General features: G+C 30.3%; 2 protein-coding genes across 2 annotated transcripts; both read right to left on the reverse strand.

Moving 5' to 3' along the window:
* Positions 1-7,058: 7,058 nt before the first annotated feature.
* Positions 7,059-7,856, reverse strand: LOC102614556 (transcriptional regulator TAC1). Its single transcript, XM_006480824.3, has one exon. The coding sequence runs from the start codon at positions 7,777-7,779 to the stop codon at positions 7,288-7,290; it is 492 nt and encodes a 163-aa protein (XP_006480887.1). The 5' UTR covers positions 7,780-7,856; the 3' UTR covers positions 7,059-7,287.
* Positions 7,857-15,521: 7,665 nt separating this feature from the next.
* LOC102614265 (zinc finger protein 10) lies at positions 15,522-16,938 on the reverse strand. Its single transcript, XM_006480823.4, has one exon. The coding sequence runs from the start codon at positions 16,612-16,614 to the stop codon at positions 15,694-15,696; it is 921 nt and encodes a 306-aa protein (XP_006480886.1). The 5' UTR covers positions 16,615-16,938; the 3' UTR covers positions 15,522-15,693.
* Between the last annotated feature and the right edge of the window lie 10,803 nt (positions 16,939-27,741).

The following is a 27,741-nucleotide window of genomic DNA, read 5'->3' on the forward strand; positions in this document are numbered from 1 at the left end:
GCCCAAGCGGTTAGCCGCTTGATTTATCCGGCTAGCCGCTCAGGAATAGTAATATTACCGTTATTTTTGAATTTTGCTACAGTAACATTGTTCACTAAAATTATACTTTGGCCTAAAACTTTATATAATTATACTATGGCCCAAAATGTCATAAAACTTTGTAAATAGGTCTAATTTCAGAATTTCCTAAGAATAGTTGACTTTCCAAAACTTTATGAAATTATGATATGACCTCAAAAATATTATTATTTCTTAAAAAGATCCTTTTCAACATAATACTCATATTTTTCAAAGTTCTCAAAATCTTTCACCTTAGTCCAAAATATTCATAAATTATAATATAGCCCAAAACATTTCAAATGTTTGTAAAAACCTCCAACTCCGAAATTTAATAATAATACTTATTAAAATCAAAGATTTCAAAACTCAGCATTTAAGTCCAAATTACTCAAATCCACAAAATACTTTACTTTTTAAAAATAAACCTTTTAGTTTATGAAAGTATTTAATTAAATTAATCTCTTGAGCTTCTCAAATGCTAAATCATGCATCAATTCAATCATACCGGCTTTACAAGAATTTATCGCACTAATTTATTCGTTGAGCTCTAAACTTTATTCTTGATTTTGCCGTTTGTCCGTTGAGTGTCTTGAGCATGATTTCACTTGATTCACTTGCATAAATATTACCCTTCAAAAACTAGTGAAAATGTGAAATACAATATCTATTAAATCACTTAATAAATATGTTTGTTATCATCAAAATTACATTATAAGTAGCCATTTAGGCTAACAGCCTCAAGGTTCAAGGAACTTTAAAGCTTTAACAATGGTGTTTTTGCTCTTAGGAAGAAGAACATGAGACTCTTGTTTGAATAATAAAGAAGTTTCATTTGCAGAAAAACCCTTAAGCTTTATAGGAGTGTTATTCAAGATACTTTGGTCATTTTGGATATGTGTTGTCATTTAATTACTGACCTACCTAAAGTGAGGCTATTTTAGTAATTAGGTCTTGTGGTCCCCTAATGATGATACTCATGAGCTTAGGAGGCAAAGAAAACCTTTAGCCACCTTTTTGCCTCCACAACTAGACACATTGCAAACTTTTAGCCTTATGGTCTTTATGTTTTTCAAAGGGTAGTAAAGGACAATTGATATGACATTCTCTTATTGCTTGCCTAGAGAATCTTCACTCTTATTGGCTCCTTATCCTTAACAAAAAGGAAGAAATTTTGTTTTCTCTCATGATGTTGTGCAATGTTCATGTGCTGACCTTAACTATTTAGATTTCGATAATACCCATTGATATTGAATATATTACTGAAACTGCCCTTTTCATCAAGGAATTTATCCCTTACTTCTTTATGAGCTATACTACCATCCAATCAAATAAATTGACTTTCCTTAGTTGACTTTTCTTGTTACGTATCATTGAGTTATTGGCCCATATCATCAACCAAATTTCTCCTCATACAAGTATAAATACTAAGGGTCTAACTATATAAATTTCTAGGGGTTAAAGTCTAAAATTACAAATAATACATGATAAAGTCTATCTTCAATTGTTAAAGCTATAGAGGCCAATTAATAAAATATTCTATTTAATTAATTAAAGTGTTGTGGATCAAATTGGGATTATTCATAGGAATAATATAAATGATATGAAGCTAAAAGAAGCAAAATGATAACAAGCAAAGCCAATAAGAGAATAATTACCAGAAGATCTTCTTACGTTCTTTATTTCATTTCCCGATCTTTGATTTTATTTGATTACAAATAGTGATGACTATTTATAATCAGTGAAGCATATTAATCTTTGCGTATTTAGCAACACACTTTTTGAATCTTAAGGTGTTAGTGCAAAACACCTCATGAATTAATTAGTGCGATGCACAACTCACAATATATTTAAAGAAGTGTGATGCGCACATCACAAATCATGCGGTTGTTTAGCAATTCACTTTCTAAAGTTATTAGTATGAAACACTTTTTCTTTTTAATCAAGGGGTGAATATGCATAACTCATAACGAAAGATTAAACTCACCAATATTCAGTATATCTACAAGCAAAAAATTTGGGGCCTAAGGGGTGGGGACCTACAAACCCTTAGATGGGAGATTTTCATTAATATTCCACTGATAAGTAGAGTTTTTATTGACTTAAATATTAACAAATTAAGTTCGGATAGTCATCCTATGTTGTTTGCCCTCATGTAGTAGTATGTTTACAGACAAAAGTGTGAAACGAAAAAAAAAAAGAAAAAAATTTCTAACAAGGGTTTACCGCAACAAAAATTAAGTTTATATTTTTTTAAAAAATAATTTTGAGATGACAAAAAGTGAGGTTTGGATAGCATACTCATCTTTACTTTTCTATATTTTAAAATTTTTGTAATGAGTATATATATTGACAGTATAGGCGCATGGCCTACATACCATTACGGGCCAAATTCGATGTTGAGTGGGAGTTGCTTTGGGCCGTAAACCTTATGATCGCAGCATAGTGTAGTATTTTGCTCAATCGATCTAGCTATCCCATTGGCACGTGTTGTATGTTGAAAGCACATAGAGCCACAAATCATTTCAAATAATAACATGTCTACACCAACTTATGTTTACAAATTGTAATAGCCATTTTTTCCATTTAACAATTACTATTAAAACATGCTGACTCACATGAATAACGAGCTTAGCTCTGGAATATTCTGATGTTCTTTCAAACAACTTTCTGCAAATCCAACTCTCTTTTCTTTCTCTATTCAGCGGAGAGGGCGCTCTCAATAGAATTTACATTTATTTATTTATTTATTTGTTGATTGAGTTTTCTATCCTTTCTAGACTGAGATCAAAACGTTTCTATGATTATTGACTTATGAGTTGTTTTCTCCACCTATGTAAGGTGATTTGTTTTTCTTTTTTCTAGGCTAAAAGATCTTTTACTTTTAGATTTGATTGGAGCTTGAATTTGTTGAGTGGAGGTATCTTTTATTGTTACTTAGGGTGCATGATTTTTATTCCCCATATGACAATAAACTATAATGGTTATTTTTTGTTGCAATAGATTACTGTATAGTCTCTTATGGATCAAGGGTACGTTTGACAGCCTGCATCAAACACATTATGTTGAAATATTATTTTATATTTTTTTTGTGCTAATTTTGTCCTAACTTATTAGGTGTAATAAAACCTCAATGAATAAATGTTTGATAAATGAAAAAACTTGATTAAGTAATAAAATCATTCGATCCCAACTTGACTAGTGTAATAAATTAATAAATTTACTAAATGCATAAGATAATTTTTTTTTTTTTGAATCCTTTAGGGTCCAATATAGATATAAATTAATAATTAACAGAATATTAAAATTAATAATAAATAACATTTAAAATTCATAACATTACGGAGCTTTTTTTCTTATAACTTTAATTATCTAAATTAAATTCTTTGTAAAATATGCATTAGAGTTGTTTATTTATTCTTTACTCATCTTTATACTCACACAACGTTTTCCTTATCTCATCAGTCAATATAGATTTTTCTCACTCATTTCAAAAGAGAAAGATGTGAAAATTCTAATTATTTAAGACAAAAATACTAAAAAAATAATTGAATGAAACTTGAGAATATTTTTGTATTTATATTTCTTAATATCAAAGGCTTACACAATAGTGATATATAGTACTTGATTACACAAACTGATTAAACAAAAAATACTATATAATTACAAGTTTCCTAATTAAGCTGTACTATTATGTATAATAGCCGTTGGAGAAAATACTATTGACTTGAGAAAGTACAATTTATATGTAAATATGAACATATACTAAAAAAACTCTTCTCAAAATAAGAAATCTCTTTTAAATTAATAAATATTCATTTATCAATAAATTAATAAATTATTTATTTACCGATAAATAAATAACTTCACTAAAACAATATTTCTTCTTAGCTTTAGTAGTATTATTCTGTAGAGGTTTTACTTAATAATTCTAACTAATGATGACCCTCTTAGAACTGGACTTTTGATTTATTAGATCAGACAATGATGAATTTCTCCTTTTGTGCTAATCTAAATAGTCCTCTCAATTTTCTCTTAGGAGGTGTCCATTTTCTTAGCTTACTTGGATGACTTTATTAGATGATACCCTACAAAAACAAGAAAAAAGTCAGAGGGCCAGCTTTACTAGCGTAAACACTTTGATGGTAAAGTTTCGACGGTAAAGTCATTCCTTAGATTTTTGGAAATATGAAATTTTAAATTTAGTAATAATTATTTACATTTATGTAACTCTAAATAATATTAATTTCATATAAATAATATTATTTCTTTTACTTTTGTCAAATAATTTTTTTAATGATTATAAGTTTATGATATAAAAATTATTTTAATCATTTTAATGCTTATATGTTAATAATTTATTATTTACTAGAATAATAAATTATATCAAATAGTATTATTACACATTAAGTATTAATAAAACTCAAATAATATTATTTGATAATAATAATATTAAATTCTTTTATTTTATTATACAAAATTATTTTAATCATTTTGCTTTGTAATTTAGTATTTTATTATTTACTAAAATAAAAATCAATCAATTAATTTAAATTAAATGTTAAAGTATTAATAAAAATAATATTATAGTATTTTATTTTTGTTATATAAAAATTACTTTTATTATTTAAAAAATAATAACATATTTGTTGTTAAAATTTAAATTAAGAATAATTTAAAATATTAAATATTAGTATGAATAATAACATAAAATATTTGAATATATAATACAGTCTATAATAGACCAGACATTATACTGCATTACAATTTAATGCAATGCAATGCAATACACCTTATTGCAATCCAATATGATGCACGAAATATACTGTGAATGTTATACTGTTATGCATTTGAGTTGTAATAAATTTTTTGCCTTTGTTTGTAAAGAAAAAAAAAATAAGCTAACAAGTTTATTGAGAGATCAAAATGATACTTGTATTTGTTGATTTTTTTAAAAAAATTGGGTGAGGAATTAATGTAGGCATTAAGTCATTTATTTTGTGAATTGAGACAAAAAAAAAAGTTCAACTTTTTCGGTTCTTTCTTGTCAAAGAACGGTCTAATCAAAGACCGGAAAAGTGATGAAATTCATTTATTTTTCCTATAGTAATTCGTTCGATTTTATGATTTCATATATCGTCAAAAAAAATCTGTAACAAAAAAAAAAAAAACTCAAAATAAAATTTTATCAAATTAAAGCAAACTATTGGGTTGTTTACATGATAAGCTAGAGATGTGTGCATGAGAGAAGATTACTTATCCACTTTATTAATTTCATAAGAAATGTAAAAGTAACAAAGGGGTTTGATAAGATAAAAACGGGGTGCACTTAGCTCCATTCTTTTCTTTCTTTTTTTTTTTTTTCTTTTTCTTCTAAATTACATTGTACTGGTGTTTCGTAATAAAGGGGTTTGATTAGTTCAACTCTCAAATACTTAAAAGAAAATTAATAAATACAATACAATGACTCAAAAACTTAATCTCAAGAGTAAGACGACGGGGTGTCCGCCACTCAATCTAAAACATAATTTGCATCCATGCACTTGACTAATCTACTGGAATTCGTTGGGCATATTTTAAACCGCATGGTAATTTATGAGATCTTGTACTATCAGCGAGAAGTTATATCCATGTCGACAAGTCTCATGCCAATGAGTATGCATATTTAATTTACTCATGAAGGTTCCATGAGAGAAGAGAGAACATAAATGATGACGTCATAAATTAATGAGCTTTCTTTATTGCTCTGCATATAATGCAGTTGCAAGGACATACTGCATGCATAAATTTGCAGGAATTTATTATTCGCACTTTGTGCATAAAGGCAGATCCCCTACCAGAATTTGAGTTTTTAAAACCTCATGTTTGCTCGTGTGCAATAACTCTCTTGATTCTTGGCCATTAATTGCTAATAATTGAATGCTTTCTCAGGAAAAAAGCCTTTTGAATTTGGAAATTTCATGACCTTCAACTGAATTATAACAATGGCAGTGTTTTCACTCCCTCTATCTGTTTGAATGCATGGAAATGAAACCTGAACTATGGGAGCTCGATTTAAGCTCCAAACATTTATACCATTGCAAGAGGTTCAACCAATTGAGCCAACTAGTATCTTCTAGTTATCCAGTAGGGCTCCTCAAGAGCCCTACTGGCCCTCATGCACCTGAACCAAAAGAACCATTAATTCAACAATGCAAGCCGACTGAGTCTAAGTATTTTACTTTTCCAGGAATACTTCATCACTGATGTCTAAGTAAAATGCATAAGAAATTTATACGTTTCATGGAAACATAGCTTATTAGAATGATCTGATTCACACATGCTTCACGTTGAGAAGAAACCCTAGTGTCTATATATATTTTTATATATATATACACATTCCGGCAAAATTACAAAGCCCAATTTATATAGCTAATTATATAGCTAGGATACCGAATAAAAAGGACAGAAGGATATGCTGTGTATTCGAGGGATTTTTATAATAAGAACAAAGAAAAAACAACAACTACATAGTGAGGGAATAGAGCCTTACCCTTCAAATCTTCTGCAGCAGCAACAAAAGCACGTCATAAAAGAGAAAAGAACAAAAAGTTACAACTAACTTAGCAAATGAGAGCTAGCAACATGGCAAAATCCAAGAGTCAAAAAGTAACTGCATTAATAATAATAACCTATTATCTCATAAATTAGTAGAAGATATTGTGTCAGATATGTCAAATAATCTAATGATATCTAATATCAATCTGCATCAGTCACAAACCAAGTAAGGATCCACGACCTGTACCGAAAAGAACTATGCGTTAGATATATAGGGTTTACATAGTGTAATAGAATTTAATTTGGAGATTGTAGAAGCACAATCATGGGAGATGAAAAAGGAATTTTTTATGTGCCTTCGCTTTTGCTGATTTAGCTATCCATGTCTAAAATATTCAAGTAAAGAATACAACTAGGATTACTGAAAAAATGATAATTAAATCATTGCAGGCTATCCAAAAATGTAAAAGGAATGATGGGAGCTTAATGGAAAACATTTTTATAAGAAATTAAAATGAACTAAATACAAAATCAACCTTAGTTCTGCAAACAATCAGGTGCCGAGAGCTAATAAAGCATGATATATATATCCTTAACAAGATCATTAATAGTACCCTTAATGGGAGAAAGTTGAAGAGGTCGGATAAGCGGGGAAAAACCTCTCTAATTATTGGATCTTAACTAGCATGAAATTCAGTGGCTAGAAGATCGATAAAGATCTTTGGTGATCCTGCTGGCTGATGCCTCCCGAGGCTCCGGCCCTAAGCGAAGCTCTAGGTCTAAGTACTGGTCAATATGAGATGATGAAGATGAACTCTCACCCAACTGCCTCGTCATCTTCTCTTCTTTGCTTTTTGGAGTGCAAATTTTCTCTTGAACACTAGATTCTAATATGACTGCACCTCTATCTTCAGAAACAATATTAGGAGCTTCAATACTTGGATTTGCTGCCTTTGCAATGTCCAAAGAAAGCAGATTTTCCTCAGAAAATTGTCTAAGTTTGGCCCTATCTTTCCTGTGAATGTTCATATGACCTCCAAGTGCTTGTGCGTTTGAGAAGCCTCTCTTGCAGAAGGCACAAGTATAAGACTTGACATGGCCTGAATCTGAACTATCCAAATCATCAGAGCTCCATAATATTTGGCTAGACTTTTCGATGCTTGATGCTTGGGAGTTTGTTTCCATTTTCAAGTTTCCTTTTTGCTTTTGAAGAGGAGAAAGAGATTGAGAAATGGGAAAGTAGAGATAGTCAACTTGTCGGTTGTAATATATCAGGCCTGCTTTGGTTTCTAGTACCACATTTATATATGCGCATGAATAAATAATTTATATGTCACCTGTTTGTAAAATGACTGAAATAGCCTTATAAAGGTCAAACATTTAAAATTTTGAAGTAGTACATGTACGCATTATTCATGCTTGTAGCGCGCGTTCTGATTATTAAACTCAGTAACAATACTTCTCAAAAAGGAAAAAAAGAAAAAAGAAAAATCGTTTATAATACATTTGTTTTAACCAGTCAGTAATGATAGGCAAAGCAATGGCATATTAGAGCGTGCAGTGATGCTAACTGGTTATACCGTGGAGGAAAGTTAATTATGCTCATAGCTAGCAACTCTAGAATTTTAACAGCTATATGTGTAGTAAAAAGGCAAGGTACTTTTTAGGTCTTGTTTGGTATTGAGAAATTACAGTTGTTACGAAAAAAATATAATTATAAAATTAAAGTTAAGTATGTAATAAATATAATTTTTAAATGATAATTTTATTATTAAAGATATAATATATTTTTCATAAAATAAGTGTAAAATTAAATCAACTTAACTTTCAAGATATAATAGATAGTGTTTATAAAAAACTTTAGTATTAAACCTTTAAAGTTACAGTTATCCAACCGCAAATGCAAACAGGGTCTTAATTAATGGGTACAATATGTCTCATGTTTGGAATAAGTTTATATAGATTTGAAGAAAATTGAGTTACCTTTATGACTTAAGAGGGAAAAAAAAAAAGAGTAGGAATCCTTATGAAACTTTTATCACAAATTTAACCCTATGGGAAAAGTTAAAGTTCTTGATGATTGTAAAAATCTCTTCGCCTCATTCTTTAGGTCAAGTGTTTGAATCCTCCACTTTACATTACAAGTTTAAATTTATTCTCAATATATAAGAATATTAATCTAAATCTAGGCGCAGATATCTAGACTACACCATCATATAATTTATTTAAGACATTCTAGCAGACTTCAGTGACAGACCAAGGTTGCATAATTATTATTTTGCAAGTAGCATAGTTGAAGAATTATTGTTATTGGATCAAAGAGAGAAGGCTAAAAGGTCAAATTGTGTTTCGTGTTTGTTTTAATGAACCGTTTTTTAATCTTTTCTGATACTGAATTGTCCTTCAGGCAAATTGAAGCGTTCCCGAAACAGGAACTGCGACGGCTCAATAGCAACTCACTCAATTGACTTCTAAACTCCTAGCCTTTTGTGCAATTCAAAGGGTGTAATTGTCATTTCATTCAACCCAAATGCTATATATACATCTTGACATGCTTCAAGGACATTTTGACTATGCAAAATAATTATAATTTCTTTTATTCTTTAATGGATTTTATTTAAATTTAAGCAAGTCCAAAGCTTGATTATAAACAATAGAAACATGCATCGAATTAAGCTCATTCAAGAAAGGATGGGTGGCCAAGTAAATAATTTTTTTTAGCTTAAAATCAAAATTAAATTATAATTAATGAACCTTAAGATGAGCAATGAATGAATTGACATTTACTTATTTTGATTTCTAAGACCTGCGTCCGACATCACTTTCTGTTAGGAGCTTACGTGGGGCCTAACAGCTCCATGACGTGGCAACATTTAATCCCACTAAGCATTGGGCATGATGCCATAACGCCACACTCGATAATGACACTTCAAAAAGGGTGGCTGGGTAGATGTCTGTTGTTATCCATGCAGCGCCTCCATCACCGTCCAAACTGATGACTTAACAATATATTAGAAGGATCATGCGGCCGCCGGTGACTGCAGGACGTCCATTACATTGATATTGTAACCGACAGTTTCATCATCTTTGAAAGAGTTTTGACACGTGGATAAAGTTGTGCCGGACCGACCGGCAGTCACGTTAATTTATTTATAAAAGTGTGCTAAGATATTTTAATTTCTATAATTTATAGCTCAACTTAATTTTCAGATCATTAAGCTAATTGCTGTTGTAAGTTGACATCAAGATGTACGTACAGTCACGTTTTAGTTTGTCATGTACCGCAAAAGTCTCACAAGGACTTGAGGGAAAAAAAATATGTAGAGACTGTAGTGATCTAGTGCTTGTACTTATCTTGATTCTTTAAGATGACATATATGAAATACAAATTTGATGGTTTTTTTCAACTAGCCAACCACACTCTAGCATCTGTCCTTAATTAAAGATATTTTTTCAAGTATAATCATATTTGTTAAAGAACTAGATCAAAAAGCTTTCGATGTTTGGTACGCAACATAACATTAGTATTGAAAATTAAATTTTAATTTTAATAAGTCTCCTTAGATGTAATTTAAGGCCATATGATTCAGTGTCACTGATTGCATTTTAAAATTCTAAATTAATGATTTTCAATATCATTTCTTAGGCATCTAACTTAAATTTGAGATAAAATATTTAAGACACAAAGACATATTATTTTAGGCGACAAAAATAATTTTGGCCCCGACAACCTTTATTGACACAAAAACAATTTTTATTGTAGACTAGTATTATTAAACTAATATTAATACTAAATGATATGGCATGTACGCAAGATTTCGGTTCAGTAGGGGCCGTAAAGAAGAAAACCAAAACTAAAGTAGGCTACAACATTATATCATTAATATTAAGGAGCCACTAGAGGGGGACATATTGGGAAATCCTAAAATATAGCAGGTTATAATCAAATCATGTAAAAAAAGGGTATCTAAATTTATAATTCATGTAGATATGGATAACTTCATGGCGTGTTTACTAAATTGGAATTAAAATAGCCTGGAATCGAAATTGGTAGGAATGAGAAAGAGTTAGAATGAAAATAGAGAATTTGAATTAGAATAAATTGTTTAATTAAACTGTAGTAATCAGAATCAAAACAAGTTGGATTACCATTAATATGTTTACTTTGCCTTATAATCAAAATCTAAATGAATTAGATTGTTACAAATTACTAAAAAATCCTCAATAAAACATTTGAAAGATAATATTTTGACATATATAACCTCAAAAATATTAATAATACTTAAATTTTATTCATTAAACACATAATAAAATATAAATAAATTATTTGATTAGTAAAAAAAATGATAATGTTTCCCTTAACAAAGCATGAAAAATAAGATAAATATCTAACACATTTTTTTTACATTAATATGTGATATTTATAATGTTATTTTTAGTATATTATGTTGATTTTTTTTCTTGTTAATTACATAAGCCAATCAAGAATTCTTTAATCATTTGAATTAAATTTAATGTATTAAATAAAATTTAAAATCTACTAAAAATTTGTAAATATAAATAAAAGAGATGGACCTATTATAAAACACACTCACCTAAATTTCTATTATGTTTAAGATTCTCATTCACCAAAAAAAAAAAAAATTGAATACACACATAAAAAAAGGGGGATAAGTAAAAAATAATAAAAGGATAATTTATATAATAGGAAATAAATTTATTTAATAGGGGGATTAATGAGAAATAATATTAAAGTTCCATTCAGATATTTTGCCATTCATATAGAAGTCAGAATATTTAACTTTTTTCATTCAGAAAGAATATTAAATAATCTTATAATAAATTATAAATGATAGAAAACAAACGAATTAGAAACTGAAAATGTTAGGGATGTTAAAATCCTCCACGAGTTTGAAACCCCATAGGGCCAATCAAAAATGGAGTGAATTTTGAATAATTTTTGGGAAATGAGGTGAGAAATGGGGGAAACATAAATTCTAAATTCTTAATGGGGTGGATTTAGTTTTGTACTCCCCACTCCACTCCCACCCAATCCCCATTATATATAAATTTTTAACTTTTGTTCAATAATGTTGATTAATAAATTTTCATTTTATTTTACCTAATATAAATAGGTTATAATTAAAAGAAAATCCTATATTATAATTCTTATTCAATTCTAAAACATTGTTTTCTTTTCTTCTCTCTCAAGGTAGTGCTTTTCAAACATTTTTTAGTTTTAATATTGTTTCAATCTTTTAGAGTTTTTTAAATAATTATACTTTATAATAAGTAATGATTGTATTTATGTCTCTAATTATTAATTTATTGAAATCATTTCCATACATGTTATAAAATAAGTAAATGAGGAATAAGTTGGGGATGGAGAAATCATCCCCCACACATGATTCTTCATTCCCACCCTACTAAATTTATTTGGGGACGGGGTGGGGAATGCTGGTGGAATTTTTAATCAGGTGGGGAATGAGGTAGGCCTCCCCACGCCCACCCCATCCCATCCCATTGCCATCCTTAAGAAATGTCTTAAAATAAGTAAAATTCGGACTTTAAACAAAAGACAGACAACCCTTAATATACAAAATTGGGCCACATGTATCCAGGCATTCGCACTATATAAATGGATGACCATGGTATAAAACAGCAGTACTATCACACAAATCTTGTGGCTATTAAAGCCAAATCTCAAGGATGATTTGTGAACTATATCACTAAAATGAGAAGGTTAAATGAACAACATTGGTTTCTTTCCTTGGTAAACTTTTCTATAGCCGAAGTTATTTGTATTCTATAACATTCCGTATTCTATAGCATTCCTCCCTATCAAATTGGTTTACGTTCAAAGCCGTTAAAAATTTATAAACAGAAAAGGTTACTTAGAAAAAAAAATACAACTGAAAAATTCATTAATCAACTATAATGGTACATAAGTAAAACACAATCCCCCTTCTCTCATAAAGTAAAATAAAATCTCAAAATATTCAACACTAACATTTTCACGCTTTTTAGCCAAGCTTATGTTGTGGGTTGCGTTTTCTTCGATATGTTCATGTTGTTTTAAATTTCTTTTTTTTCAATTGCCTAGCAAAAAATGGGATTGCTCAATCCACTATACACAACCAATCTTTTTCTTGTCCCCCTTTTTTTTTTTTTTTGCGAGCAGTTACAAAGAAAAATTGCTCAAGTCCTTTTTCAATACTCACCAGCTAATTAACACTTACAAAATGAAGAAAAATACGTAAAGTGAGAGAGAAACAGAAAATGTATTAAATGTTAAGGATGAAAAGGAAGAGATTGTTTAGAAGAGAGCTATTTAAAGTTGATGAAAGATATAGGAGAGACAATAGGAGGAAAGAAAAGAAACAAATAATAAAAAATATGTCGTGAGGCCCAATTAATTTTTAGTTTCGTTCTTAATATGAATAGGAATCAGCATTTAATTTGATCGGTTGTTTTATTAGCGTTGAAAGGTTAAGATTTTGTGTACATTATTATGTCATAAAAAGAGGACTCCACATCCTATCTCTATATATGTATAGATAAATACGTAAAATATTTTGTATATGATAAGAATCAAATGATGGTTATACAATTCAATGTTAATAAGATATATCATGATTAGAATACAAAAATAGCTAAATCTCGACCATACTATAATATTAATAGACAAATTCAAAATCTTTAAAAGTAGGAGAACTTTGATTAAGAATGGATACTGATTAATGTGATATAGTACATGCATTTGGTTAAGTTTGCACAATTCGAAATCACTTTCTTATAGATCATATACATGGTTTAACATTTAAAGTAAAACTACAAGCAACTAATTATAATGTAAAATATATTTATCTTTCTTATTGGGAGGAGTAAAAGATTGAAATTGTCAAATGTACATGAGGCATGAATAGATATTCTATTTTTTGTAGTTATCATAAATTTATTTATTCTTCTTATAACATTAAACTTTTATATTCATTATACTATCATGCTCACGAGATTCTTTGCTTGGATTCTCATATAAAAAAGTCGGATAAATATTATCTTCTTTGTTTATGAAACGGGTCTCTATTAATATGGTACAATATCAATGATCCATATGGATTTTGGTACACTGCACCAGAGCATAATTAATTTGCTTGAGAAAACACCTTCTAGTATATTAATGGCATGCTTCTGGGGTAAGAGTTAATTGATTGTGCTCCAAATATTTTAATGGAAGAGAGAGCTTAGAGGGTGCTCGTGAATTACAGAGGAACTAGCTCCCATGCAAATATACTCTTAGTTGTCACAAAAATTGTAAACAAAGCTACGTCCAAACAACCAACCCAGTTACTCTGGAATTGATTCCTGAAAATTCTCATTCTTTAAACAATAATTTGGAATTACAAAATGCCCTAAACTTAGAAATGCACGAGAGCCGAGACTAACATGCCATCACCCCTCACTCAATTCCATTAAAAATAAAAGAACAGAAAAGCGACATATCATCCCATGTGCATTTCTGCCCACTGCCTCCGAAAAACTTCACTGCAAAACCCTCTGAGTATAAATCAGAATCACACCTCGCTAGCTGTTATTACGCAAACCTATCCAACTCACAAACCCTAATGCAGACAAACCCTAACCAATCAAAATAAATATCTCTTACACATATATAGTACATTCGTAAATTCCAATGCAAATAACCTCACTTTCCCCTTTAGGCTTTTATACTTCCATTTCTCTATCACATGCTATTAGTTGTTGTGTTTGGTAATGGGTATGACTTAAAGTCTCGGACTTAACTACGTGTGTGTGTGTGTGTGATCTTGGGTTAGGATTAGGGTTTGTTTAGAGAGATTTATGATTTATACTTTATTCATATTTTTGGGGATTTAGAATTTGTTAATGAGAGGGTGTGTATAACTAATTATACGTACAGAAAGAAACAAAAGATGCGTAGATAGCGCTTGTTATGGTGATGTGTGATAATATTCTCTTTCGGAATAAAAAATTGGGCATTATTGTATCCAGTGGAATACTAAAACGGACTTGTTCTCCGGAGTTGGTGCTATTTTGGATGGATTTTGCAGCAAAATTGAGAGAAGAGAGCACGAGCAAATGGAGTTACGTAGGACATGATAGTGTTAACTGCAACAGATCTAAATATGATAATAATAATATACACAAGAAAAAAAAGGGAATCAATGTTTTGATGTATCTGGCTTATATGTCTTGAAAAAATCCATATCTGTGTGTTGTGGGTTTAGTTTACTTGTGTCTGATATAGAATTAGTGTCAGTGAAGTACTGAATGGGGAAGACGGCTAGCTCACGCTATTCCATGCAGTTTTTAGTCAGTTTCTTCGCCCTTCACTTCCCACAACTCAAATACCCTAATTACATAATCAACCAAAAACTCTTAAATCGCTCTCTGCTACACATGCACAAACAACTAATTCTACACAAATATCCTAATTACATAATCACCCAAAAACTCTTAAATCTCTCTGACTACACAAGCATAAAAATCAATTCTGTATAAAAGATTGTGCAGCTAACTCATACTCAAAATCCTGCTCATGAGTTTAGGTTGTCCAAATCTATTGTCAGCCGGTGTGGGATCATGCCCTTGACAATAAGAGCATGCTTGACAAAGAGATAAAATTGGACATAGCGACTTTCTGTATCGTGAGCGTACATGCTATTTTGCTTCTATGAAATCAACACACAGTTTCAATCACAATTTCTTAATATCAAAAATTAACATAACGAAAAGAAGGATGCATAGGATTTATCAATCACAATTTCTTATGGTTCAAATATTTTAATGTATATCGACGAAACCGGAAACTACTATGTTATCTACATATAGAGAATTTAAAGAACAATGCTCAGATGTGTTGACTGTGATGTGTTTCTTTGAAGAAAGGCTGAAAAAGGAACTTTGTGTTATTTTTGCACGCTTGAAATTCATGACTGGAGAGACCAAATTGATATATGTGAAAGCATGAGGCTCTGTAACCTCAGGATCAAAGAAGAAATACGAAAAGGAAAGCACAAATGAACGGAAACTATTATGAGGCACTCTTATTTCTATATATTACTTTACCTTAGGCGGCGGGTCACCAAGCCTGAGCTCAAGATCCAAGTCCTCAATTGAGCTAGGGTTAAGTATTTTGTGTTCTTCTGATTGAAGATGATCTTTATCATGATCAAATGAACATGGCTTGAGGAAGAAAGGTAGTGATGATGCTTCAGTTCTCCTTCTCTTGCATCCAACAGCTGCCTCCTTGCCAGTAGATAAAGTTGGGCGTGTTCGTCGAACAACCAAATTCAAGCTCACAGACAAATCTGTTTTAACATAATCTGCCTTAACCCTACACGCTGATTTTACAATTGTGGAATTATTCTTGTCAGCCACCGAATTTGAACAAGATTTAGGGGAAGAAATAGGGGATCTCTTGTGTTGTTGCTCTTGCGCAATTGGAGAAGATAAAGAAGGAATAACAAAGGTCTTGTCTGGACGAGTCTTTTGAGTAGATGGATGAGCTGAAACCACCCTAGAAGGTGAAGATGATGATGCAATAACAACAGGATCGGAATTAGGGCTAGGGTTATAAACAAAGTTACAAAGCTGCTGAGATGGGTATTGATGAAACCCCAAAGATGCAAAAGGATGATTATTATTTTGAAGGTGATGATCGTTGTTATTTTGAAACTGATGATCATGATGATGAATTTCATTTTGGGGATTTGAAGAGGAAGACTGCTTTAGTCTTGCTCTATCCCTCCTATGGACGTTCATATGACCACCAAGAGCTTGAGCTGACCTGAATTCCCTCCTACAAAAGCTGCAAGAATAAGATCTTGGAGGCCATATGCACCCACCTAGAGGCCCTGCTGCATCTTCAGCAAAAGCTTGTTCTTCCCATGAATCATCGTATGAATTTGTCGATGGAAAATGAGAATTCAAATCATGTTTTCGCTTATTCCACATCCAGCAATACCCTGCTTGCTCCATTACACTAAGCTGATGAGTTCTTCTTCTATATGAAAAAGGGCATTTAACAAAGGCTCGAAGTGGGAAGATAACAAGAATTGAGATGGAAATTAATCATAGCGAGAGTCTATAAGTCGGAGACTTGATGTGGAAATTGTAAAGAATAATAAAAAGGGTTAGGAAATATTGATTGCTTGGTTAAGGAAGCTGTGTTGGTGGGTACTCTACCTTGTCTACCAAAGTACTGTTGTATATATCTGGTTTTCAGCTTAAAATTAGCAACTGTGATTAATGCTTTTAATCAATAGTTCTTTAATTTTTCTCATTTTCTTTGAGATTGAGAGGAGAAAGCTAGCTAGCTAGCATATGGTATAGAAAATTACAACTGTGGGTCCATAGGAGAGTGCATCGCTGTAGTGTAGCGGCTTACAGACAAACTGTGATAATCTGACTGAAATCTCCTAAGAAAGATTTTTCAGTTCATGTGACATAATGATTTAAATTTACACATTTCATCCTTAATATGTGACATTAGGATTTATACCTTCTCCATTTCTACAATATGTCAATCTGTAGACTTTAATTAGTTTTCATTTTGTTTTGTCTTATATATGACCCATTTGCCTTCACTATTTCAAAATGGTAAGTTCATTCTTAAACCCTGACTCTATGGCAATTGTGAACTCCCTCCATAGTCCCTACACTTCGAAGAATTTACTTCGAATAATTAACTACTAGTTTTTCTAAGTTATATCCTAATATTTCTAAGCACATGCTACGTACATACCACTCATCTGTTGAATAACCAATTTCATTACTTGAAAATTTATTTAATACTCCATCTACCATTCAACATAAATATACACTACATTGTCACTTGAAATTGTAACGTCGAGTTGGGATACTACTTATTCGTGAAAAGTGCAAAATGGAACTTATTAGTGGGCTCTCCAGCAATTTTCTTCAATAAAATGGAACTCCGGATTATTTTGTTGCATCATGTTTTGTTATAAATTCTTCTATTCATTTACATTGCTCATAATCTGCCCTGCATTAAACTAAATTAACATTTTAAATTAAATTATTACTTTACTGTCGTTACGTACGTATGTAATTAATAACAAGCTATTATTACACAAATTAGTAATATAATATCTTATTATGTCATATTTAATCTTTGGACTAGCTCAACTGGTGTGAATGTAAGAAAAGATTGGTGTTTAGTGGGTGCTGTTTGTCATCTTCATCCGAATATTGAAAAAAAAAGAAAAAAGACTGCCATATTTTTAGACCTTGACAATCAAAATCAGTTATATAAATGAACAAGAAGATTGGTATACAGAATTTTCTTTGAAAATTAGCACGTTAATATGCTTACTACATTAACTTAGAATAACATAGTAAGGATGATTATATTCATCATTTCAAATTATAAACCACGGAGAATATAAATATGGAATGATGTATATAAATAATACGTTACCAAATACTGGCGTTACTCGTCATGGCCAATAAGCCGATTCAGTTAGATAACGCGAACTGATTTTTTTTTTTTTCTTTTTCGATTTTGATTTCGAATCTTTTGAAGAGAGATTTTTCTGTAAATGTGCTAATAGTGTTAAGTAGCTTGTGAACTGACAGCAAAGACACTTGCTCACTTGTAAACAAAAGCACGCCATTTAGCATAGCACATGGCCCAGAAGTCACATACTTGTACATTTTTGTTAAATAATTAGCTTAATATATATGAGACACGTGCAAATGGGCATGCATTAGTACATATATTCTCCAATTTTCCTGCTAATTGTAAATTTTGAAAGGTTTGTATTTTTCCTTTTTGATGCAGCGATGATCAAAGAAATTAACATTCGGATGATCGGATCTGAGAATCCAAAGGCCATATTTTAGAAGTGCTATTGGCCGCAGAATGGTCTCAAAGTTGTCAATTAATCTTACGATATCTGCAAAAGCAAACGAAAAAGAAAAATTAAATTGCCATCCCTACAGATTAATTGTACCCGATTAATGTACTTTATATGTCACTATGACCAATTCCAATGAAGGCTATAATTTAGCAAAATAAAGGAATATGAAGCAAGTGGTGTACATTTTCTTACAAGACGACAACAAAATGAGCCTCCAACTTATGGAGGAAAAATGGGAACGCATGAGCTAAAGTTTAATTAAATGCGTAGGTCCGTTCTTAAGGAATATTTGCTTTGTTAGGAAAATTCAAATTAAATTTTTTATTTTTTAAAATCTTTTTCTCTGACGAATTAATAAGACCTTTAACCTTGAAATATACACCGTGTTCAATGCCCATTGTATTACTTAATTGATTATGTTGCTTAATTTGTGTCTTAACGTACGACTAGAAGTTGATGATGAAGTCTACTAATGATATATGGAAGTAAAGACTCCAAAGAATCTCGGTGGAGTGTAGCTCTTGTACCTTCCAAGAGACGTATTAAAACAATTAAGTGGAAAGAGAAATAATGGAGGGAGTGTTCATCATTTTCATGATCATTAAGGACACGACAAAGAGACAACTCTTGAAAATTTTTTAAATGTACAATTACCACTTTTTAAATTCATCTTATATATATTTATCATCAATAATTAATGTTGTTAAATACATTTACGTAGAGAAAGAAAGCATGTTGTGCTGCTTAAATCTGTCCTAAAAGAGTTAGGTTCACCCATGTCCTATGTGTTCTCTGGCTGTGTTCTGAGTGATTCTTTAGGGATCAACTTGATATGATACATTAATTTAATTATTTGTATCATGTCATATGTATACCACATCATACTGTATTTTCTTGACTTTTTTAATCTGATTTTCTTTTTATTTTACTACTCATTAATTAAAATCTAATGTAAATTACAACTAAGTTTTTTTTTTCTTTTGTTGCAAAATTGTACTTTGATCCCCCTTAGAAATTATTCTGTCACTTGGGCCACTGATCAATTTTTATATCTCATTCAATCCTTGGTAGTAAAAAAAATAACAGAAAAAATATATATACGGTTAAAAGATAAATGTGATCCTTCTACAAACAAATTAATTAGTTTTAAGAAGGATGACATTTTTTCCTTGTAGTTTTATATCTTTACCACTTATCCTTTTTAATTTTCATAATATCCTATTAACCCATTATTAAAATCAAAATTTTAATAAAAGGAAAAAAATACTTTATTTTGGCATGGAATGAGTTTTATATGCAACTTTGACATCATGGCTAGCAGAGTATTATAAAAAGGATGGGGTTATTTGTACTATAAAATTTATTCAAAAGACTCTTTTATTTTGTACACTCATATGACAAATATTAATAATTATTTTTTACTCTACACTTTCTTTCAAATACCAAAATTGTATATTTCTTTCTTTACAACCATATAATATTAATCAAACCTTAAAAAAAAAAAATCAGTCGAACTCATTTAGAAACTTACATAAAAAAAAAAATCAGTCGAACTCATTTAGAAACTTACATTCTTTTCTCATTTTCCCTAAATTTTCTCCTGCGTTTTTCTCCTCATCGTTTTTTTATTCTTTTTGTATTTAATTTAAAAAACGTGAATATTATAAAGCTTTACAGAATGTGCGCATGTGCCTATTTTCCCAATCAATAATTATCCATGGATTTTGGATGAGTGGGGATCGCAGGATTCAAAGAAAGTTAAGAGGGCCAAATCAATTTTTTTCTTAATTTACTGGTGCAATTCACTGTTTTCCTTTCAATATTTATTCTACAGTGCTTGTTAAGTTACATATCATGTAATTTACATTAACCCAACACTTGCTACCACTAAAATAAAAACATAAACAACAAAAACTAAATGTGTGTTAGTGGTAGCAAGTGTTAGGTTGATGTAAGTTACATGATTATGTAACTTAACAACCACCTTATTCTACCTAAGTCTAAGAGATTGTGTTTTGATGTCTTTTTTTCAGATCAGTTGACATAAAAAAAAAATTAAAATATGAGGAGGGTGTATTGTGCAAATGTTCGTTGAGTCCCCAAAATAATAATATTTTATTTAGTTTTATCAACTTTTCCATAATTGGTAAATTATATTATGTTATTTTAATAATATACAATTTTACTAAAATAGAGTGTTCTTAAATATTAGAGAGTGTAAATAGCCTCATTTTTATAAACTTTTTTTTTTTTTATATACAAAAGGGCTCTAAAAAGAGCTAAGGGAAAACAAAACGTGGGTGAGCTACCCCACACATGTCATGTTAAAGATAAGCAATGATGCCAGGAGGAGGGTTTGGGAACAAAGGAAAAGATAGGGCATGGTTTGCTAAGAAGTCCACTGCAAAATTAGCCTTCCTGTAAACATGATTAATGGTAATGCGCCAATTGCAACTAATGAGATCTTTAATTGACTTAATCAAAAAAGAGAACTCATTAGCTGTATTGCATATTATAAAGCTTTACATAAATCACGTATTGCATACATCTTAGTATCTCTTGTGAAATATGCAAATTAACGTATTCAACATGTACAACTTTTAATTGACACTAGACCTCATTGGTTCCAAGCTCCCAAAATTTAATTTGGGAATTTGGGTTCGAGTCACACCCTTAAGTCAGGATTTTCCTTCTCTTTTAAATTATATATATTTGGATGGGAGTTGATTTCTCTCCCTTTATTAGAAGGACTATTAATCTCTCTAAATTTATGGGAGTTAAATTCTATGTTGTTATTTTATAATAATATTAATGTAAGTAAATCTCGATTAAATTCTAATTATAAATAGATCAATTGAATTTTATTATATTAAAAAAAATGCAATAATTTTAATTATATGCTCTAGAACATTTGGCACGACAAAATATAGTACATTGAAAGATTTGGCTCCACTGATTGTCACATATTCACATGAATCCTGCTTGAAGAGAGAACTAATTACATTTTAGTCGTAAAGAGACAATTGCAATATGTACCCCACAAATTTGACCGGGATTGCAAGTTTTCATGTGAAGCTTTCAATCATTCTCCTAATACCCACGAAGGATTTGGGGAGTGTAATAAATAAATAAATAAATAAATAAATAAATAAAGGTTGCTTATCCACTGAACCTTTCAATTAATATAAAATTTCTCTCTACTTAATGTCCTTGGAGTTTGTGAAAAGGTCTTCAATTTGGGATCCATGCATCTCGATAGAATTAGTAGCCAATGGTAACGAATTTCACTTCTGGAAAAAATCAGAGATTGTATTTTTTTTTTTAGATTTAACTCCTCGTAAATTAATGATTTTAAATTATTTTTATTCTTATTATTGTTAAAAATTTTCATTAATCTATTTTCTCTTACCTTTTAAATAAAAATAAATTAATTTAAAATTTTAACAAATAATTTAAAGAGAATGAACACTTAACCAAAATTTACTATTTTCTATATAAATTATTGCCAACAATTTGCCCAAGATTGGGTCCAAGTCTTTTCGCTTAAACCATTACGTACGTTTTGTCCATCTGACTGTCGTGTACTCCGCAGAGGGCCCTGCTATTGCTTGCCCTCTTCCCCTTTCTGCTTGATTTAGGGCGTCAATTATTCAATTTTAAGAGTTGTTTCTTCCAAGAATAAAGTTTTGGAATAAATTAGTGTATTTTATGATTGCCATATGGCCCAATTATTGAGGCTGGAATTAATTTTGAGTATGATCAATTAAACAATAACTTATTTGGAACTTCTTATTTATTATAATTAAATATGTGAAATAAAATAAGCAAACATAAGGGTTTATCAATATTTACAAGGGATCTCAACATTTAAGTTTTAATTTGAATCTTAATATTATGTGTAACTCACATATTAGATGATGAAATTAGTAGTTATTTAAATTAATTTGGTGATGTAATTAAAAATGTTATTAATCACACTCTTAAATTTAATTTATAAGTATAAAAATGGATTAAAGAAACTCTCGTAATTAAGAATATAATTATCAATTAATTCTAAAAAACTAGACAAAAAGAGAAAGGACCTACAACCGTCCTTAATATTAGAAAAATGTAATGAGGACTCTGGGTATCAGTAAAATACCCAGTAAGATTATTTTATCCTCGAAGATTCCAAATAAAATGTCACTATTCTCAGCTTATATAATCTTATTGACGTAGACGACAAGGAGTTCAAAATTCAAAATTGGGACCGCGGGTTGATAATATTGGTTGTGACTACTGACTTGACACTGGGTGACCTGGAAATAGTAGCAAATTGATAACTCCCACTTTTCATTACAAGCAAAGAAGTTCTATACCATTTGCAACCTTCCTTTTATTTTGGAGAGAAACTTGCGGGGGGCCATGTTAAGGCGATGAGATGGTCCAGTATTTGTTTTGTGGTGTGACTGAATAACAGGTCTTAAAATAGGACCAACAATAGATTATACCGGCTTTATTACTTACCAGAGTTTTATTAGACCATCTTATTATCACAGCATGTTAAAATGGTGGGACTGTCTTATATAATTTTTTTTTCCTTTATTTTGTGCCCTTGAACAAATCTTAATTAGTTGTGCAGGCGCTTTGCACTTACGATCAGTTGAGTTCTAGTAACAATAATAATAATAATAAATATTGGTATTTAATTTTAGTGAGTGAAGTTTTTCATTTCCATTTATACCTTTTAAAATTTATTTTAAATTCAACATTATAAGAATTTAAATATATCCTTCTATCATTTTTGAAGTGAGAGTTCATTGGGATAACTATCACTCCTCCATAATTGAATTCGGTTTTCATTTGTTTATTTATTTTTTTTTTCCCACCTGTGGCATTGAGTTATTGATAATTGTCAAGTACTTTTCGGATTTGTATAATAATATAATTATTAATTATTATATGTTGGGGAAGAAGTTGTCGGTAAGGTCATTGTCTTAGTAACTTAAATGAGTTTTTAAGCAAAATAAGGACAAATATTTGTTGCCAGTGGTACTGATAATTTATTACAACTTTCATATACATGTATCTTTCATTGTTATAATAATCGCAAGATATTTCACACTGCTTGTTAATACTATCCAAAGAGTTGTTGACTCAAATGACTCTAAAACAGAGGTCTAAAGATGGATACACTACTTGATATATTTATTAAATTTTTTTATTTATTAAATTTTTAGTTTCTATTCTAAGATCCTAATTGATAAGAGTAATAAATCTTCATATTATTGTAAAAGAGTGAACTAGCAGAGTATAAATGATAAAAGCAAGATCAATTCTTCACTACTGATTAATAAACAGATATGTAGATTAATTTTTTAAGTTGAATATTCGAAATTTCAACTAAAATTTTTCTTATTTAGTTAATTTTTTCCTGTTAAGCCAAGTGGGGGATTATGGTCAGTTAGTTCTTAATTTAAACTTAGAATCCCCCCCCCCCCCCTCCCCTTTCTTTAGCTTTCCTTTTTCAAGCTAACTAAAGATGCGAAGTTTATTTTGCCTTCTTCTGTTTTGTGGTGGTCCAGATTTGGTTTAGGTATATTGATTGAGAGTTATATAATTGTATAATTTTTGTTTGAAGGTATATAAATTAAGGACGCGTGCGATGTATTAACAATAATTTTTTGAAGTTACATTCGTTGTTGGTCGTTGATTGTTAAATGATAAATCTTTCCCATCAAACACTTTGCTCAGCGTCCATGCAATTATACACGAACGATGACACTTTTATTTTATTTTTTCTTTTTTATTATTATTATTTTTGGACCAATTAAGTTCATTACCCTAGTATTTTTAGCAAGACTTCGGTTCATACTTTGACTGGCAAAGAATTTTCAACTCAAATTTTAAGCCTAAAACAGAAGACCATTAACCCAAAAGAAAGAAACAAAATATGTTTCAGGAATTTGGTTAGATATCACAATCAAGTTATTATAAATATAATTTACTGGAGGGGCAACATTATCAGAGTCTTGAGTCATGGAGAAAAGCTGTGTCTGATATTTGATAATTTGAAAAGCAGGTATTAATTCTTTCCGTCCGAGGGTAACTAATACGGCACAGAAATTTTATTTTATTTTCTTTAAATATTATTATTTAACATTCAAACTCTTCATCCCTGATGACTTAATTTTGGGCTGGTCGGTTTCTAGATACAAACTATATATGGCATGTGTTAATCACGGAATAGTCTTCATGCAAATGGGAGACGTTCACACGGGAGCGGAGCCCACATTAAAATTTTAGGGACACAATTCTATATCACAAAATTTTAAAGAGTTAAAAAAATGGACTTAATTATTGGGTTAAACTGTTGAAATATTAAACTTGCATCGGTTAAATTATAAAAAAATCTCTCTTTTAAAAGTTAAATTTCTAAATTTATCATATATGTAAACTAAGTTTTTTTTTTTTTTTCTAAGACCAGCAGCAGGTGCCATGGCACCTAGTAGTTTTGCGGCAGCTCCGCTCCTGCTCACACACTTAGGTTACTTCTAAGTTACAGCTACTTTTTGTTGCAGACCATTTGTATTTTTATTTTTTAACATATTAAATTACAATCTAATAATATTCTAGTTTATACTTTGATAGTCTGATCATATGTTTCTTTTGATGAGTAAGAGACTTACTATGACCTCTTGACAAGTTTTACAATTTTCCCTCCTCCTATTGAGATTTCGGAGCAAAAAAAAAAAAAAAAAAAATTCCACCAATATTTTTAACAAAATTATTTTTGGAAAATAAATGTATTATGTATTAGATGGCTAATGTCAGTCTTATTTGCGCTTCTTTAACTTAAGTAACACCCTTTTGCAGCCTTCCCAACAAGGGTGCTGACACATACCCTAAGTCAAACCCCGAACATTAGCGAATGACACATTTTTTTATAAAAATTACAACACAATTTTAGTTTGGATCTTTATAGAAATTAAAAAAAACAAAAACTCATTTTCCTCAACACCATTCAAAAGCAACAAAACTCAATATACTGCTGCGAGTAACCAACCGTGGCCAAGCCACGAATCCCACTGTACCACTGCGAGCAGTCATATTCAAGCCACGACGTTTAAAATGTCTGTGCCTAGCTGTTCTAGCCACTGCTACTCGTGTAAGTTGAACTTGGGATTTTAAATATTTTCTGGAATTTTATGATTGAATTTATTATAGACTAATTCAGAGTGTTATTAGCATAAGAAATCTCATGGGAGTTCAAGAGAAGTTTCTTGTGCTCATAAAATAATTGGGATAATTAATTAATAAAACCAAGAAATTGCATACTTTTATGTTGTTATTTTGCAGTAGTTATTTTAAATATGATTTGAAAAAAAATTGATGTAGTAATGGAGAATTTGGAACAAGTGGATCAAGTCAAAGAATTGGAGGAATTGGAGGCATTAGACGAGTCTGATTTATAAGAAAATATTGAGTAATTCGAGGAGACCGAATTTGATAACAATGAAGATGTGAAAGAAAAAGTTTCTAAGCCTCAGGTTGGGATGTGAAAGAAAAAGTAGCAGTGGCAATGGTTGATTTTGGGGTGCCGCTTTGTAAGTGGCCGTGTTTGTCGCGTGATGGCTGTAGGCAGTGGCAGTGACAATGGCTGTGGTGTGGTGGTTTGGGTGATTTTGGGAGAGTGCTTGTGCTATGTGACTCTGGGGAGTATACTTTCTGCTTTGTGGTTGTCATTCACAACCATAAAGAATAAGAAAGTTTATTTTATTTTATTTTATTTTGATATTGCTAAAGTTAGACGGTGCATTTTCACCCCAACAATAACTTTTGTAAAATTCTTCGTTTTGCGTTGTTTTACCTCTTAGTTTTTTCTGTTTGTATTGTTTGCATTTTTATATGCTACTTTTATCTCTCTCTCTCTCTCTCTCTACAAGGTAATTAGGATCATTACATACTCCTCTTATTTAAATGTTTTTTTTCCACTTTACTTTAATAAACTTCCCTTGTAGAGTTAAGATTTCACTAAAAAATTACTAATATTTATAGTCTGAAATTTGTTGTGGTTTTGTCTTGATAATTGTTTTTTTAACGCAATAAGATTTTGTCTCTAATACTTCGAAGGAAGTTTTAATAACATATACACAAAAGAGAATGTATTACCTTACTAATGGCGGGTGATTGCCAAGTCAATAAAACCATTATTTGTAAGTGCTATTTCACACTTATTATATAAACATTAACTTATTAACTAAAAAAGTTATGAGTAGATTTCTTTGTTTCTCCCTCCACTCGATACAACGGTAGCAATGTTTAAGCACTGGGAACTTGCCAAACTTTATTAAAGAGAAATCTCGCATTGAATTATTTGCATAATCAACGTAGATTCAAATAATTGGGCTCCCTAATGGGCCAATTGGGTTCCTCAATGAGCCTCAAATGGTCGAAGATATTTGTTAGGTCCAACTCTGTAGAAGTTCGGGCAAATCATATGCCATCCAATATTCCAAATCCTTTGAAAAAAAGCAGAGGGTTAGACTACTGACACCCTTCCAATTTGGGGTATACAAGATATATACAATTGAATTCAACTCAATCAAATCAATTAATCCAATTTAAATTAATCTGATTTTATCGGACTGACTTTTTAATTAGATTAGATTAGATTAGAATAGATTAGATTACAAAATAGAAAATCTAATGTTATTATATTGGTAAATGGATCTATGTGTTAAAATCTAATATAAACTATTCTAACCAACTGATTCTCATTTTCTTTCTCTATTTTTTAAAAAGGTTACGTGGCGCTTTTATATTTAACTTGTTAAAAAAATTAATTTTTCTAGAATTAATAAACTTAATTCTGTATAACTATAAATATACAATAATAATATAGAGTACAAAGTACAAACTACAACCAAAACTTTCTTTCAATATTCAAATTTCAATTTTTTTTCAACCATAAAATAATAAAGCAAATGAATCATGAAATATTAGAGGAGTTATATTTTATTTTTAAATTATTACTAATTAAAATTCTGGACAACGTTTGATGATTTTTATTTGTAAATTTTATTTTAATTAGTCAGGCTAACAAGATTGGATGAATTAGACTCGACTTTTTATTGGTTTGGATTATATTGAATTCCAATAAGTGATTGGATCAAATTGGAATCAAAATGTAAAATCAAATATATAATGAATTGGACTTGAATTTGATAAAATCCGTTGGATT

The sequence above is a fragment of the Citrus sinensis genome, chromosome 6 (genome assembly GCF_022201045.2).
Source record: "Citrus sinensis cultivar Valencia sweet orange chromosome 6, DVS_A1.0, whole genome shotgun sequence".
Taxonomy (NCBI): domain Eukaryota; kingdom Viridiplantae; phylum Streptophyta; class Magnoliopsida; order Sapindales; family Rutaceae; genus Citrus; species Citrus sinensis.

Bases quoted from the DNA above. Each gene is read 5' to 3' on its own strand.
- LOC102614556 (XM_006480824.3), bottom strand. From the start codon at position 7,779: ATGGAAACAAACTCCCAAGCATCAAGCATCGAAAAGTCTAGCCAAATA.
- LOC102614265 (XM_006480823.4), bottom strand. From the start codon at position 16,614: ATGGAGCAAGCAGGGTATTGCTGGATGTGGAATAAGCGAAAACATGAT.